General features: G+C 40.2%; 1 protein-coding gene across 1 annotated transcript; it reads left to right on the top strand.

The window, feature by feature from the left end:
- The first annotated feature begins 610 nt into the window (after window positions 1–610).
- On the top strand, window positions 611–14,944 carry st6galnac5b (ST6 (alpha-N-acetyl-neuraminyl-2,3-beta-galactosyl-1,3)-N-acetylgalactosaminide alpha-2,6-sialyltransferase 5b). The gene is made up of 5 exons (XM_078258178.1): window positions 611–625; window positions 1,146–1,352; window positions 10,468–10,877; window positions 12,380–12,487; window positions 14,701–14,944. The coding sequence occupies exons 1-5, from the start codon at window positions 611–613 to the stop codon at window positions 14,942–14,944; spliced, it is 984 nt and encodes a 327-aa protein (XP_078114304.1).
- Window positions 14,945–15,868: the final 924 nt, after the last annotated feature.

The following is a 15,868-nucleotide window of genomic DNA, read 5'->3' as shown; positions in this document are numbered from 1 at the left end:
TATACAGGGCGCATATAGATTTACACATCTGAGAACAATACATTTCTTTAAAAAAACATTTTGAGCACCCAGACTGAACTGGGCCATTTGAAAAATAACTGATTCAGCATGAAAGCAGTGAAACTACATTTGCTGTTGTGGGGAAATTAGCTATCTGTTGAGAATAATGATAATTGTGCCAAAAACAAATTGGAAAAGAATAATTTAGTCAGTTGAATTGGTTGAAAACAGAGATACAAATGTGGTCTATAATGCCACCACAAACACACAGAGCTCCCTTAATATTGAATAGGAGAATTGCTGCATGCTGCACATTATTATAATCTTAAGTGTGTAAGTGTAAGTGTGAAATTGCCATCTCATGAACCCCCAGTGAACACTGAAAGCGAGGTGCGCCGGGAAGAAGAGGAGTTGTTTAGGACCATGAGGAGTGCAGTCAGTTTGGAGTGAGGAGAGCATGGGAGAAGAGTAGTGGAGCGTCGTCTTCTGGAGCTGCACGCTGATCCCAGTGATGCTGCTGCTCAAGTGTTGCATGCTGAAGAGTCCCGACGCTCTGTGAAAGAGCTTTCATGGATGATAGGATGAAGGTTGGCAACGAGGGGAAATAAAGATGAAGATAAGAGTGGTAATTATGAAGGAGAGACATCACTGTAATGTTAATTTGTAGGGAGCTATAGTGTTTTCTCAGAAGTGAGTTGCAGGCTGAGCTGTCAGCATATAGCTACCTAATTGCACTTTGTGGTATTTAATTTTTTTAGTATCTTACAGTAAATCCATGTCCATCAAATTAATCTATTTTATAGATTTTTGTATTAATCTTTATAGATTATAGATTTATTTATTCATTAATCTATTAAATGAAAAGCGGGGGGTGGGAGTAAGTATGATGTAAGTAAGTATGTTGCCCTGTTGACAGAGCCGTGGCACAGCTGACGTTTCATCTGCAGCCTTGCATGAGGAAAGGAGAAGCTGCAATTTATTGTGTCACCTCTGCTTTGAAAGCTGACATTTTCATAGCAGGGATTTCTTGACAAAAGAAAATGTAGCTCTCGTCCTGAAGCTGATTTTATAAATCAAGTGCTTTGACTTGATGTTGTTTTCAATGCTTTTTCTTTGAACTTAACGTCTTTCATGTGTCTCTCCAGTACCAAGGGGTTAGTGGCATCATCATCGTCACCATGGTTACCAGTTTTATGTTGGTGTACAACAGCAGCTCTGGCGACCAATCACCTTCCTCATCGGCATCATCAGCAGCATCGCCCCACCGTTTAGATGCTCCTCCTCCATCCACAAAGAAGCCAGAGAGGCCGCAGAGAACACTTGAGGGGTACACAGGTGTCATGGATCAGAAGGTAAATATGTACAATCTGTGCTATGTGAAGTGATCTGTCTCCTAATGCAATTTCATACACAATGATGGTGTTGCAACTGGGCCTTCCTTTACAACATTAAATTATGTGTGTTATTTCAGCATGTCCAAACTATTCCATACTGTCTAATTCAAAAAGCTACTAAAGAGGCCAGAAGGAAGATAATTGTTTTTGTCAAAAAGGGGCCTGTGCCATTATATTTGGATGCTAGTTTGTCTTTTTTGAAAAGTAAAAACCGAAAACGCTTCAACCTCCAAAGAAATAAAAGATGCAGGAAAGTGGTGCAGGTTGTCACAAGGCATAACATATTGACCCACCACCACCACAGAGACATACAGAAGGTAAAACCTTAGTTTGGTTGTGTTCCAGAAAAAAAAAAATTGGCCGTGTTTGGGGTGAGGCATCTGGTTCTTTTCAGTGCGTTAGGTGACTGCATGGAGAGACGAGTGGGATTTGGGGGAATAGCATACTGGCCGGTGAGAAGTGGCTTTTAAATGTTTTGAAGGGAGAGCCTGGAGGTCAGCAGTATAGATACAAGTGACAAGGACAGCAGCATAATGGGACTTTGATTAAACCGAGGATAGAAACTACAGAAAAAGGAGCAGTAAAGTCACTTTAACTGTCTTTGTATTGTCTGGCATGTGCGTCGGACAAATTTAGCTTGACACGCCGATTCAGTCACTGCATTACAAACAGTGGCTAATATGACAGTGGTGCCCCTACTCTCATGAATTTGAATTCACCCAATGCATTTGGACATATGTGTGACATATTTGTGTCGAGCTCCCAGTCCTTGAAAAGAACACTGATTGCTTTGGCACTTTTGCACATTTGTAATACAATATGCACCTAATCTGTATTCTGCTGTCATCCAGGAGAAGCAGAGAGAAGAGCATATAAATGTAGGGTTCAGGTATGCACTGATAAGGTTTTTCTAAGCTTCGGGTGCTGCCCTGGTTTCAGGGAGAAGCAGAAATTGTGTAGCAATTCCTGTTAATGAGGAAAAGCTTCGAAATGAAATAGGAGTTTATTACAGGTTTATTTCCCCCTGTAAGGCTACAATAATATCAATTAATCTCTTAAACTTTAAAGTCAAAAGCTGTGGTAGTACTATCTCTACATTGTCTCTGTGCTTTCATGATTCATAATTAATTTGCCAACCATGAAATATTTAGCGACCAAAGCGCTTAAAGCAGGATGGATTTCTACTAGAATGGCTACTCAGCACTGTAATCTTTTGATCATATAAGTGCCACAGTCAGTGTTATTGTAATGCAAAGGCCTATCATTCAGACCCAGCACAGTGTTACAGACAGCTCATTCAGATAGATAGATCATTTAGACGGCATCATGTCTTCCCTCAGTGAGAAAAGATATGCAGCGAGTCACAGAAGGGTGGAAAGTGCATTGCATTGCTCAGGCAGCATCGGGCAGGAGAGCATTTGCAGGGGAAAAAAAAGTGTTGTTTACAGTTCACCTTTCAGTGATTATTGATCAATAATTTGGGAGTGTGTGAGCGATGGTTTGATCTGGCTGAGGCTCCCTGGACTTCTTGACTTAGCCAGATTCTAAGTTCAGGGTTCCTCTGAAGTGTTGTAGCCCTAATCAGATCCCTTTAAAATCAATGTAACATATTTTACAGGGGCTCTTAAGAGAAATGAGAGTTTGGAGTTTTTCACGGTGTGTGTGGGCACTACATTATTCACAATCTGACCATCCACCTCCTCCTGGCTGACAGCTGATTCATGATGGATCCACACTGCGACATTTCCATACTGCTTAGTGTAACTCTGCCCCCACCTCCCATGGGGGCTTCCAGCTCTTTCTGCTGCTGCTGCTGCACTCTCCGACAGAGTCTGGGAATAACTAACCACAGCAGACCTGCTTTGGATCTGTGGAGTGGGTGGATCGGTCTGCACAGTTCCCTTCAGGGTCATCTGAGGTCTGCTGTTGCTGGGAGAAATCTTTGCTTTATGACACTCACACACCCACACACACACACACACACACACACACACACACACACACACACACACACACACACACACACACACACACACACACACACACACAGGGTTACACACACATATTCACACAGAATGGTAATACAAATTGTATGCCCTCATCAGTGCCAGGGATGGTTGAAAATGTGATGGGAGCTCTATCTAATGAGCCTGCTGGACCCTGTTAATGGCCTGTATTACCTGAAGTGCATATCTTGTTTGCATGGGTTGTGATTTCACCAAGGTGGGTGATGGTCTGTGGCTGCTTTGCTCATTTATGTTTCACCCAAGAGTTCGCTAAACACCCAACACACATTAAAGGACAATTCCGGCGCATAATGAACCTAGGGGTTAATAACATATGTGTACCAAGTCAACCGTTCTCTGGGATCTGTTTTCATGCTAATCGAATGTGTCTCTAGCTTGAAACAAGCTAGCGCAAACCGGCGATTAGCTGCTAACGCTACCTTTCGGGGCAGAGGGGAAATCGCTATTTCTACACCACCAACAAGGCTCAAAATAGCACCACACTTCAACAGTAGCATAATGAGGGTCCCTACCTGTAAACCGAAGCAGAAGTTTATTAAAAAGATAAATTATAAAGACAGTAGCATTCATGTATAGATGCGGGCGCCATCTTGGAAAACAGTCATGACCAGTCGAACGACGAACGACAAACGCCGTGCAAACACAGCATTCGTGGCTTTTCCTTCAGTCCATGTGGTGCTAAATGGTGATATGAAAAGAGCAAAGCAGCAGTGTTGAAACCCACAAATCTATATATCAGACTTCAAACTTATACTGCACAATTTTGTGGGATATTTTGACATGCTAAAAGTCTCAGTGTTCATTGTTTCTCTGTCTGCCTTCTGCAATGTCTATAGGTTGTTGTGAGATGTCCTTCTCTAGTATGTTTTTCTTTTTTCTTTGACGCTACAGTAATTAGAGCTACTCAAATACACACACACACACACACACACACACACACACACACACACACCTAAATAGACAGCCGCTCCATTCTTCTGCTTTGCTCATCTCTCTCTTTGATGTTTTGCCGATTCCAGTTAAAGGGATGTTGGCCTTTGAAGAACTGTCAGGAGAATCAATCTACATTGGCCTTTATACGTTTTAATCACAAAGCCTATGTGAGAGCCTGAACGTGGATTGTGTGCCTGTGCCCATTTACGATGTGCCTACTTATTATGGGCAATACCTCTCTTTGCTCTCACAGCCTTAGATTCAGTCAGTCTTGGAGAAATAGGTGTCATTATCAAGTCAATTATGCAAAAAGAAAGTCTACCATCTACGCTGACCCCTTTCTATGTAAGATGTGTTATACAATAGGTATGATAATGTACAGCTTAATGGATGAGGTTCCAGGATATGCAAATTGTAATTCCACTCAAGTAAGGGAGCACTCTTGGGAAAACAGAATATATTATCAGGTGCCATCCTCAGACTGACGTAGCCCAGTTTGTAGTCATGCTTAAATAATTGAAGGCCCCAACTACACCTGTTACAGCAGTACTGTAACATGTCAACTGTATCCGCTTAATGGCATCCACTCCATGGGTCATTGCAGTTACACATGGTATTACTGTAAAATGCTTACCATTTCCAAATGGCCTGGTTGATCTGATCATGTTGGTGTTGGTGCATGCATTCACACCTGGCATCAACGTGTTTCTCCTTATTGAGATACAGATTGCATTTTAATGCAAGGTGTATAGAGTACAGCACATTCAAATACCTGTACTACTAGATGGACGAGGTGAATAGCAAGAGCTGACAGGAAGTCATGAATATCATCTTCTTTCCGGTCATGGAAATTTTGCATCTCCCCATCAATCCTACTAACAAGGCTGTGTAATCTGGGGTTGTAATCTGAGATGCAGCCATCCCTTTTCTCTCTGTCTGATGTTGACTGCATTGATTATCCCACCTTTATTCCCCCAAATTGAAACAGAACAAGTTTAGAATTGCGGTGTCAACTGTCAGGAGGATTTCGGTGTAATTAATTGGTCTCTGAGAAAAGACAGCAGCTTTGATCATCAAAGCTTTGCCACACACAACAGGTGCCACTTAATTTACCTCTGCTCTCAGTTAGGCCATTAGCCTAATTCTGTACGCTTTCAAAAGGGTACAGTTACAGTTATTATAATGAACAACACCTAAATAATTGTGCAACTGTAAGCAAATACAGCCGAGTCTTCATGTTTGCACACCACTGCTCACATAAGAGGTTTGACATTAAAGGATAAGGTTAGAGATATTCTATATTTTTCTTATTGTTCAGTGTTCCATATTGGATTGGATTTGTGTCTTTGGTTTTTTAATTTTGTTCTTTCTTTTTTGTGTAAATATGTGAACATATTGCATCATCACTGCAGGTGAAGGGTCCCATAACAGTCATTTTCACATCTATACAATTTGAAGCAATGCATTGTTAGTAGAAAGTAGTGTACATATTGTGCATAAGTTTCCGAGAATCCTGACACTCAATAAATAGTGTATTATATTGTAAATTTCATGGGATTTGTTGACAATAAGGCAGTTATTGAATAACACCAGCCTTATCCATGGTTAACAATGACAATATGGTATTTTTGCCCTTTACTAATGACTTCTCTCTGACCTCTTAATAGCTCATCCAAATCTTTTTCTGGATGTGTGTGTACTCTCTACTCTTCTTAAACTGAAAGGGGTGTTGACAGAGGCTAGAGGATTGAAGGCTCTGGTGTAACATTAGAGGCTGACGGATGGGGTTTGCTCTGAAAGCAATTATGATCCTGGGTTCCCCTGGGAAGTGTATAAACAGGATCATACTGATGAGTCTGTGTGGGTGGTGATTGACTGGGACTGGAACTGGCGCCATAGCCTACTCCTAACTGCTTCTTCTTCCAATGCTCTGAAGGCCACGTCTCTCTCTCTCTCTCTCTCTCTCTCTCTCTCTCTCTCTCTCTCTCTCTCTCTCTCTCTCTCTCTCTCTTGCTCTCTCTTAACACTCTATTGAATTTATATACAAACAAAGTATCTCAATATACACAAACATGCATGGAAAAAGCCCACCACCACCACCACCATAGTACACAATACGTCTTCCTTCTGAAACTATTTTGTTTTCAAAGAGGATGTCTTTATGAATAAGTATGGCTCTGGGCCTTAGAATCAAATCTGAAATGATAAACTTTCCCTTACCTAATTGTTATGTATCCTTCTAACATCTATATTGCAAAGATGCAATTATGCAGTGTACACACACTGCAGCATTGCTATGCCTTCATTACAGTAAGTTGCAGAAGATGGGTTAATATTTGGTTAATTTATTAATATTATTTTCCCTTTATTATTCTATGATATAAATATGACTTTGCTAATTGCTTTCTTATGACAGTAATAGAAAAGTTGAGATGTATGGCATAAGAGCCTACATAAACATTACTGGATGCAAACAGTACTGGATGCAAATTAAATATTTACTTACAATTGTCAAAACCATCATTAAACTAGATTACAAAAATACTGATTGCACAATAATGCCCTGCACTTACCCAAACCGAGTGCAGCAAACCTAACAATCTACTACTGTAGTACCACACCGGTTAATGTTTACAAACTATTTAAATGTATTTTCAATAAATTACCTCCCAGGCATCACATCAGAGTTCACTGAATGGCCTTGTAAAGTTAATACATGAAGGTTTTAGCTTATCAGGTCATCCATTATTGATCAAGGTAGACAACCCTCTGTCCACATGATAAAGTGCAGACTGACTGAGTGTGTGTGTGTGTGTGTGTGTGTGTGTGTGTGTGTGTGTGTGTGTGTGTGTGTGTGTGTGTTTGCGTGCGTGCACATGCACGTGTGTGCGTGTGCATGTGTGTGTGTGTGTGTGTGGGGGAGTCAGAAAGTGTTCATTTATTCATTCAACAGTCCGTGGGTTGCATATTCAGCTGCCTCCCGTCTGAAATATTTTCCATCTGATTCTGAAAGCCCCTTTCAATGAGACACGGTATATAAGTGACTATTTCCTAGTATCATCAAGCTGTCAGAAGCTCAGGGAGCTGGCACAGGAGCTTCAGCATCACTGTCAAGGACACTTTTAGCTTTAAACAACAACGCTGTCCATGCAACTTTCAACTGCCTTTTATAAGTTTAACATATTCCCTGACTTTAAAGTTGATTGGGAGTAATTGTTTGGACTGTGCTGAAGGGAAAATGCACTCTATCTGTTGTATGTAGAAGAAGAAACTGGGACTGGGACCCCCACCCCCCAGCTAAGGCAGGGAGGGTGTTTGTGCAGTGTAACGTATAATTTGCTCCAGCCAACCTGTTATTGAGGGAGGGGGTCTGCCTGCAGAGAGTGCAAACACACTCCAAGACATGGTTTGTTTTGGGCAATGTGTTGGGGATTGAAAATTCCTTTTCCTCAGTGTGTGTGTGTGTGTAGATGGGATTACAACTGGTTTTGGGTCTTGACACTTTTCAGACAGTTGCAGACTCTTGCCAAAGAAACGTAATTGTATTGTGAGTCAGAATTACATATCTGGGTCGACATCGAACTCCCCACAGAGATTTAAGGACATCCACAGACAGACACCACCTATACACACATAGATGCATCACACACACATACACACACCCTAGACAATCATTCAATGTGTGGGGTCACTGATAGTGGGAGAGTATTATAAATATAGCAGTGGGAGCAACACAGCCTGGGGCACTGTTAATATCACCTGTATATACACACGCACGCACGCACGCACACACACACACACACACACACACACACACACACACACACACACACACACTTGCACACCTCAGAACCTGATGGAGTGTGAAGCTCAGAGCACAGTTCAGAATGCCAATGTAGCTCTCTATTAAGGTTGAGAATAATTCATGTGAAGAGTCTGTGGCTCTCTGCTGTCGGATCACTCAATCCAAGCTCGCCTTTTTCAACTTTAAAAAACCTAGTTGGACACAAGACACAAATATGTCCTGGTCAATATAATGCAAACCAACACAACAACCCTGCAATACATATTGCCTTGACAAAGCTTGTGTGTTCGGGTTTTCATTGTTTTATCGAGGAGGACATTGCTCTGAGGTTGTGTTCGACTGAATAAATATACCGCCCTATGTGTATTCATGGTGTTCCTACAAATTCAAAGTACTGCACAGAACAGCCTCTGCTCTACTGTCAGCCTGCATTGCATTTGAATAATAGGATACCTGACAGAACAGCCCATTACCAGTCTAGTTGCTCGACTCTGTGTGCCAGTTACACTTTACTTAGGTCCTGTGTGGCTGCTGCAGATGACAGCATGATCATGGATTTAAAAAGCAGGATATGAACTTTAAGTTGGGACTGTTTTCAGTGTGTGTGTGTGTGTGTGTGTGTGTGTGTGTGTGTGTGTGTGTGTGTGTGTGTGTGTGTGTGTGTGTGTGTGTGTGTGTGTGTGTGTGATGAAAACTACATTACGTAACATGTGAATGTAAATGTCTTGGTTACATTATCCGAGATGCTTTATATCCAGCTTGCTTGTCCACATGAACTAGGGCTGTGCAATTATTTAATTTTTTAATCGCGATTTTGATTTCGGCACCAAATGATCACAAAAACAATGTAATTGAGAAAAAATTATTTTTTGCGCATTACAAGTAAAATCTCATTTTGTCCTGTGTTCTGAATGAAAATAAAATTTTGAACGGTAAGTATTAAGGGAAATGTCACAGTTCAAAGTGTTTTCACTGTTTCTCTGTTTTTTTAATTCAATAATTGCAACATCTTTCCAAGTCAATGTTTAACCGTGTTAAATAATCGTGATTTCAATATTGACCATAATAATCGTGATTATGACTTTTCCCATAATCGAGCAGCACTATGCTGAACTCTTTCTGGGTCATTGTTTTGTTTTCTTCCTCTCTGCAAGTAGACTTGATCTTGATGGATACAGGGTGCAGATGCATCCCTTCTGTCTGTGCTGCTTTATCTTTTTGCTTCCAGCAATGCTAGCGGGTGGCTCTACGCATGGCAATTTCAGTCTTTCAGACTTTTGTGATCCCCTGACTTTTCCTTTAGCACCACTATGAGGTTGACATTTGAGTGAAATGTCTCAGCTTATCTCAGTTTTGTATGGATTTCCATGACATTTTGTATAGACATTCGTGTTCCCCTCGTGATGAATTATAACTCCATCAACTTTTCTTTTAGTGCAGTTAGCAGGTCAAATATTTCATTTGTCCAATAGGTTTTAGTTTATGGCCAAATACTTGCCAAATCAATTATTTTCCCATGAGCCTTAGCTGTGTTTTGTGTTTAGTGTTATCTGTTAGCATGCTAATACGCTTAACTAAGATAGTGAACACAGTGAACGCTGTACCTGCTAAACATCAGTCTGTTAGCATTGTCATTGAGCATGTTAGCATGTAGTCTTGTCTTAGTCATGTTCAGACACCCTCAACTTTTTATTTCCTCTGAGAATAGTTACATACTGTAATCTTTTAAAGTTTATTAGAGGCAGAAAAACAGAACTGATTCTGTAGAGCAGGGATCTTCAACAGGGGGTCCTTAGAGTCAATGCAGAGGGGCCTCCAAATTATTGTACATTTTTGAACGTTTTTTCAAAAAGTAAAAAGTCTTAACATAAATCCAACAGATTATTAGCAAATGTAAATCCCCAATGCTTACTGGCCTATATGCAATGTAGTCACTAAGGCCATCCACAGATACAGTTCATGTATGTTTAACATTAAAACATGATTTATAAAATTATGCCAACAATTAGTAGGCTATTTTAATAGCTTAGTATTCTATGCAAAAAGGTAATTATAAAGGCTTTAGGCCATCCTAAACGTTATTGTAGGCCCAGTTTATTATGCAACTTCATTTTATACAAAATATGTACTGGGTGTCCCTGCTCCGTCTCTCTTTCAGTTAAGGGGTCCTTGGCTTAAAAAACATTGAAGACCCCTGCTCTAGAGAAATATAACAGCTTAATACGACTACTCTGGATTGAAAATAATCTTCAATATTCTCTGAATGAAACTCTAATTATTTCTGACCTTTAACCTTTGGCCTCCGCAGCCTCTGAAGATGCACTGCCGGACTTGTGCCCTGGTGACCAGCTCTGGCCAGCTAACTGGGAGCAAGAGAGGTGAAGAAATCGACCGCTCTGAGTGCGTAATCCGAATGAATGATGCTCCGAGCATAAACTATCAGCAGGACGTTGGCCGACGCACAAACCTGCGTGTTGTAGCTCACTCCAGCCTGCAGAGAGTGCTGCGGAGCCGGCAGGAGCTGCTCAACGGGAGCCAAGACACAGTGTTCATCTTCTGGGGACCCAGCACCTGCATGAGACGGGATGGAAGAGGCCACGTTTACAACAACCTCAGGCTGTTGAACCAGCTTTTGCCCAACCTTAAAGTCTACATAATTTCTCGAATCAAAATGCTGAAGTTTGATGAACTATTTAAAAAGGAAACGGGGATTGATAGGTAAATGTCCTGCCTCTGTGAGGTTTGTTTTCGAGACCTTGTGTATGTGTCAAAAGAAACAAACAACTTGAGCCACTTGAAATGAAATTTGCAGCGAAATATACCAAAAGAATAAGTCAGAGCTCTAAACATTCACGCAGCAATAATAATAGGTTTTAGATTCAAACTTGTCTGTTATCTCTGAAAGGATTTTAAGGGATTTGATTCATGACAAAGTCACAGTTTACCCCAAAATGCCAGGAGCGTATTGCAAATTGCACATTGCAAAGTATTTTCTTATGTAGTGGTGTAGCATGTAGAAAGACCTTTACAGACATGGCTCAACAACAGGAATGAAACTTTTCTTCAATGATATTTTAGATCCCTCCCCTGTCATTACAAACAGAAAACAATATGGTGAGTAAGCAGAAATCAGTATCTTGGAGTGAGAACTGACACATTGTGACATATTAAAACCCACAAATAAGAACACAGATAAATAACATGTGACAAACACAAATGTTGTGTCATATCTGAACTTGATGTTAATAAGAAGTGGCTGGATGTTGCATCCTAACGTACTCTGCCTGCCCTCATCCTGCTGCTCTGCTCGGCAGCATCAGGATCTTTATGCAAGGAAGTGCCACAGCTACCAAACTGCTCTTGCTTCAGCGGGAAATTAGTACTACTCCTTGCTATTTTTTCCTGACAGAATTTAGCTTTGTTACACCCTCACAAAGTTTTTGTTTTATTATTAGAGTAAGGAACTGTTTTCCAAATCAGGATTTGTGTGGTCTTGATGCAGAAACTTAAACATGTATGTAAATGTTAAACAACACCCTGTGAAGACTGTTCTCCTGCATCTTAACTAAGAGAAGTACTGTGTGTATGTACATTTATAAAAGAAAGTTGTGCTTAGTTTGGATCAAACAGAATAAAATGTCATCAACATGAAGTTGGCATACCAATCAAGGTTTTGACATAGTGAGATCACCCTAAATATGCACAATTCTTTGTTGAATTGCTGAATATAAAACAGATGCAAGTTTCACATGATAGTCACATGTCTCTTTTCGTATTATGTGGCGCAGGTATCTGTACTGCAGCAAAATGGCTGACTGAATATGAGCAGAGCTAATAGATAAAGACGTTTTGAACTCATTTGCATGTGAACAGTAAGCCAACAGGAAGATAAGAGGACATTGCATTTGAATGGAGAATCCAATCACTTCTGCCTTCATGCAAGCATAGTCAGTGTCAGAGTAAATGTCTTGCTCATTGATATTTCCTTTATTGTTGTGTACGAGGCATAAAAACAAGAAAGTCTTTCTTCAATCTGTCTTTTTGCATCGTCTGTGTTTATCTCTGGAAAGATGACTGATCAGATACAATCTAGAATTATTCACATCTTTAATCATGTCTCATTTGATCAGTTAGTCTTTTGGAAGGAGCCAGTACTCTACTCTATTTACACTATATGAGTGTGGATTTACTAAACATGTTGATTTTCTCTCATCTTCCAGGAAGAGTTCCAACTCCTGGCTGAGTACTGGCTGGTTCACCATGGCCATAGCTGTGGAGCTGTGTGACAGGATCAACGTGTATGGCATGGTGCCACCTGATTTCTGCAGGTAGACTATTTTTTAATCCAGAAATGTAGCTGTCTAGAAATTTTAATTAAACTTTGCATTTTAGTGGGAAGCTATAAATATCAACACGGTGGAGCGTGCTTTGCAGGCCAGTCTGTAATTTTATAGCAAAGGGATGAGATTAAATCTGTTCATTTACTTAAATGTATGTACACAACTCTCTACTTTAACATCAACAATGTCGACTTTAAAACACAGTAGACGCGAAGCAAAATTTTTATTCATTTGGAGCCTTGCCACCTGGTAAATGTAGTCAAATATTTGCTTTCCTTTTATCTCTGTGTTTGGTCTCCAACAACAAGGGAAATGTCTGGTTCTTTAGCTGCTCCACTATGTTCACCAGCTAGTTTCTAACAGTGTCTGTCTGCCATTTGGTGCTGGGCAGGTATAGTGTACAGTGTGTTTATCAAAGCTTTTTTGCTGAAAACAGCTGCTAACTATGTCTGAAAACAATGCAAAGAAACAAAAAAGAAAAAGAAACAAACAAAACAAAGAGCTGAAAGACAATACAAAGCTCCCCAAAGCAGAACGAAAATGTAGAGTCGTATGATAAATCTCTGTGGGTTCATCACTACAAAGGACACCTTTCACATACACAAAGACATTTGATTAACTGCGTCTAACTGCGTGTCAATCACTGCTCATGCACACACATTCATTCACCCTTGTGGGGGGAGGGGCTGAGGGGAGACCGTTTTGGGCTTTAGCAGAAAGGGGTGGGGGAGACTGAGAAGTTGTCAATGTTCAAGTTTTTTGGCTAAGTCCTGGATCTCCATAATCCTACCTACAGCACCTTTAACATCCAAATATATGAACAGATTACTGTACTCAAATCAATGTTGCGTTGTCTTATTGGTGCCTTCAAGTATATAGTGTTTAGCGTGTTCCAAAGAAGAGTCCATTGCAATGTCCCACGATGAGACTAAATGTTGAGATGTATGGTAATGTTTTTAAAGATGTTGGAGCCTATGAAGCTACTTTTTATTATTATTTTTATTATCAATTATGTTTAACATTAAAACACAGAAAATACAAAACCATTAACCACCTTTGAAAAAGAATCAAGGCAATGTCCATTTTTTTGTCAGTAGCCTAGCAACAGTATTCAAATGACCACCTCAACGCCAAGAATACCGTGTTCTTGACTTTTCAGTTCAAAATCCATGTCATTTGAAGGCATCATGATATAATATATAACTCAATTTCATGTACTATTTTTTAACAAATGGCAAAAAAGCAAGACTTTTCACACATTTAATTTAAAGTACCATTACTAATTCAGTCAAGCACATATACCAGGAAAACTCCAACAAAGAAGTAACCGAATAATACTAGGCTAAATAATTATTACCAAATAATACTATAACAGATTTTTGACTTATTACTTTTCATGTATTTGAAAGACTCCAAGTTTTAATATTATATGCAGAAACTTTGGACTACATCCTGTTTCATCTGTTCAATTATAGATCCAAGAAACCATAAAAATTCCTTATCCTCAGGACTTTGTCACTTCCTGTTTGAGCAAGTGGGGCAAATAGTGCATTAGGCGGATGGGACGCTCTCTTCTGTTGCAGCTCCACTCTGGGATTTACTGTGTGCTGACAACATGGGTGTGTTTCTACATAAAAAATATTGTCTAGTAGCCTACATCTTGAATGATGTCTTTAAATTGTAATGAACATCTAACATTTACTCCCTGCAGTGACAACTTCAAGAGTCTTTTATTGCCTACGAGGCTCGTTAATGACTGGTGATTTCTGCAAGAGTGGAAATTTAAGATTTTTACAAACAAAATAACACATTTTATTGAATAGTAAAGTACAGCTGTTTAATATGGCTCCAGGTTTACTGGAAATAGCAGAATAATTTAACTAATATTGCTCTCACATGAATATAGAGACACATTCATAGAGAAATGCAGGCTGTAGACTGAAGTGAGTCTTTTACTGAGTGTGGCTTGACCATGAATATCAGAGGAATAAGATGGTGAATAATGAGCACAGCCCAGATTGTTCTGATCTTTCTGTTTTTCTTTGTTCCTCTTTTCATTTCTCCCCCACTGTGACTCTCTTTCTCTCTCCTCTCTCCCACCCTCATGTCATAATTATCACCATTTTCCCTCACACTTTGATTTTCATGCCTTTTCACGCTTCACACCTCTCTCTTCTGCTCTGCTCGGTTTTCCTGTGTAGATCCTCCTCTCATCCCTCTCTGCCTTATCATTACTATGAGCCCTTGGGGCCCGACGAGTGCTCCATGTATCTCTCCCACGAGAGGAGCCGACGAGGAAGCCACCACCGCTTCATCACGGAGAAGGGAGTGTTTGCAAACTGGGCTCGAACCCTCAACATCCACTTTCACCAGCCAGACTGGAAGCCAGCTGCTCTTACCGCCAGCATGAACAGCTCATACGCTCCAGTTCCAGCTGGATCCTGAGGTTCTCTCAAGAGACGGCCCCCAGAAGTGTGGAATATGTGTATGGAGGGTTTCCAGTGTGCTCTCTCTCTCTGGACAATATGAAAGAATGAGACAGCAGTAGGACAGAACAGAACTGTTGTGGCTGTTAGCCCACTGACTGAGCAGCTTGGCAGAATGAGATCATTGCGTAATAACAGAAAGAAGCCCCAACAATGTTTTGGAAGTGTAACTATAAAAGGTTGAATTTCATACTGGAATCAGAGCCATGGAGGTTGGCTCAAGTGTTTGTTTTTAAAAAACTCTGTGTAGAGCTGCTTTAACAACACTTGAGCTGTCAGAGAGGAGACAAACAATGAGGCAGTACACCACTGCAATAACCGCAGTATGACTGAGAATGAGATTCATTTCCATAAACTGAATACAGATTCATTGAGGACACTGAGGTCATGTCCTCATTATTCTTGGAATTTGGCAGTTTTAATGACCTGAGAAGGAGTTTATACCTTTACAATCACACACATTAAACATAGTGGGGTTTTTTTTCAAATCTGATTGTGATATTGTTAGAGTCACTTTGTTTATATTTTTCAACAAGTGTATCCCTTTTCAACAATACAATATTCACAATGCAAACAGCAATGACAACACTGAGAAAGAAAAGTGTGACAGTTAAAATATTTAGGTTTATAGTTGTAACATACAACCTATTCATACTGCTACTGTATATGTTAATGACAGAACACAGCCATCACGTTGCAGTAGGCCACTTATACAACAAACATATAGGAGTATAGTGCAATAAATTAAAGGGTTAGGGTAAAACAATAACTTAACAAGACAAACAAGCAGAAGTATTGCTTATGTTGTTGGCACCTCATAGAGGTTCACTTGTGACGTTAGTTCCTTAGATCGGACTTGATACATTTAAAGACACGTCATGAC

This window comes from Sander vitreus, chromosome 9, assembly GCF_031162955.1.
Source record: "Sander vitreus isolate 19-12246 chromosome 9, sanVit1, whole genome shotgun sequence".
NCBI classification, from domain to species: Eukaryota; Metazoa; Chordata; class Actinopteri; order Perciformes; family Percidae; genus Sander; species Sander vitreus.
The sequence above is the reverse complement of the archived record's forward strand: the minus strand, read 5'-3'. Positions and strand labels throughout refer to the sequence as shown.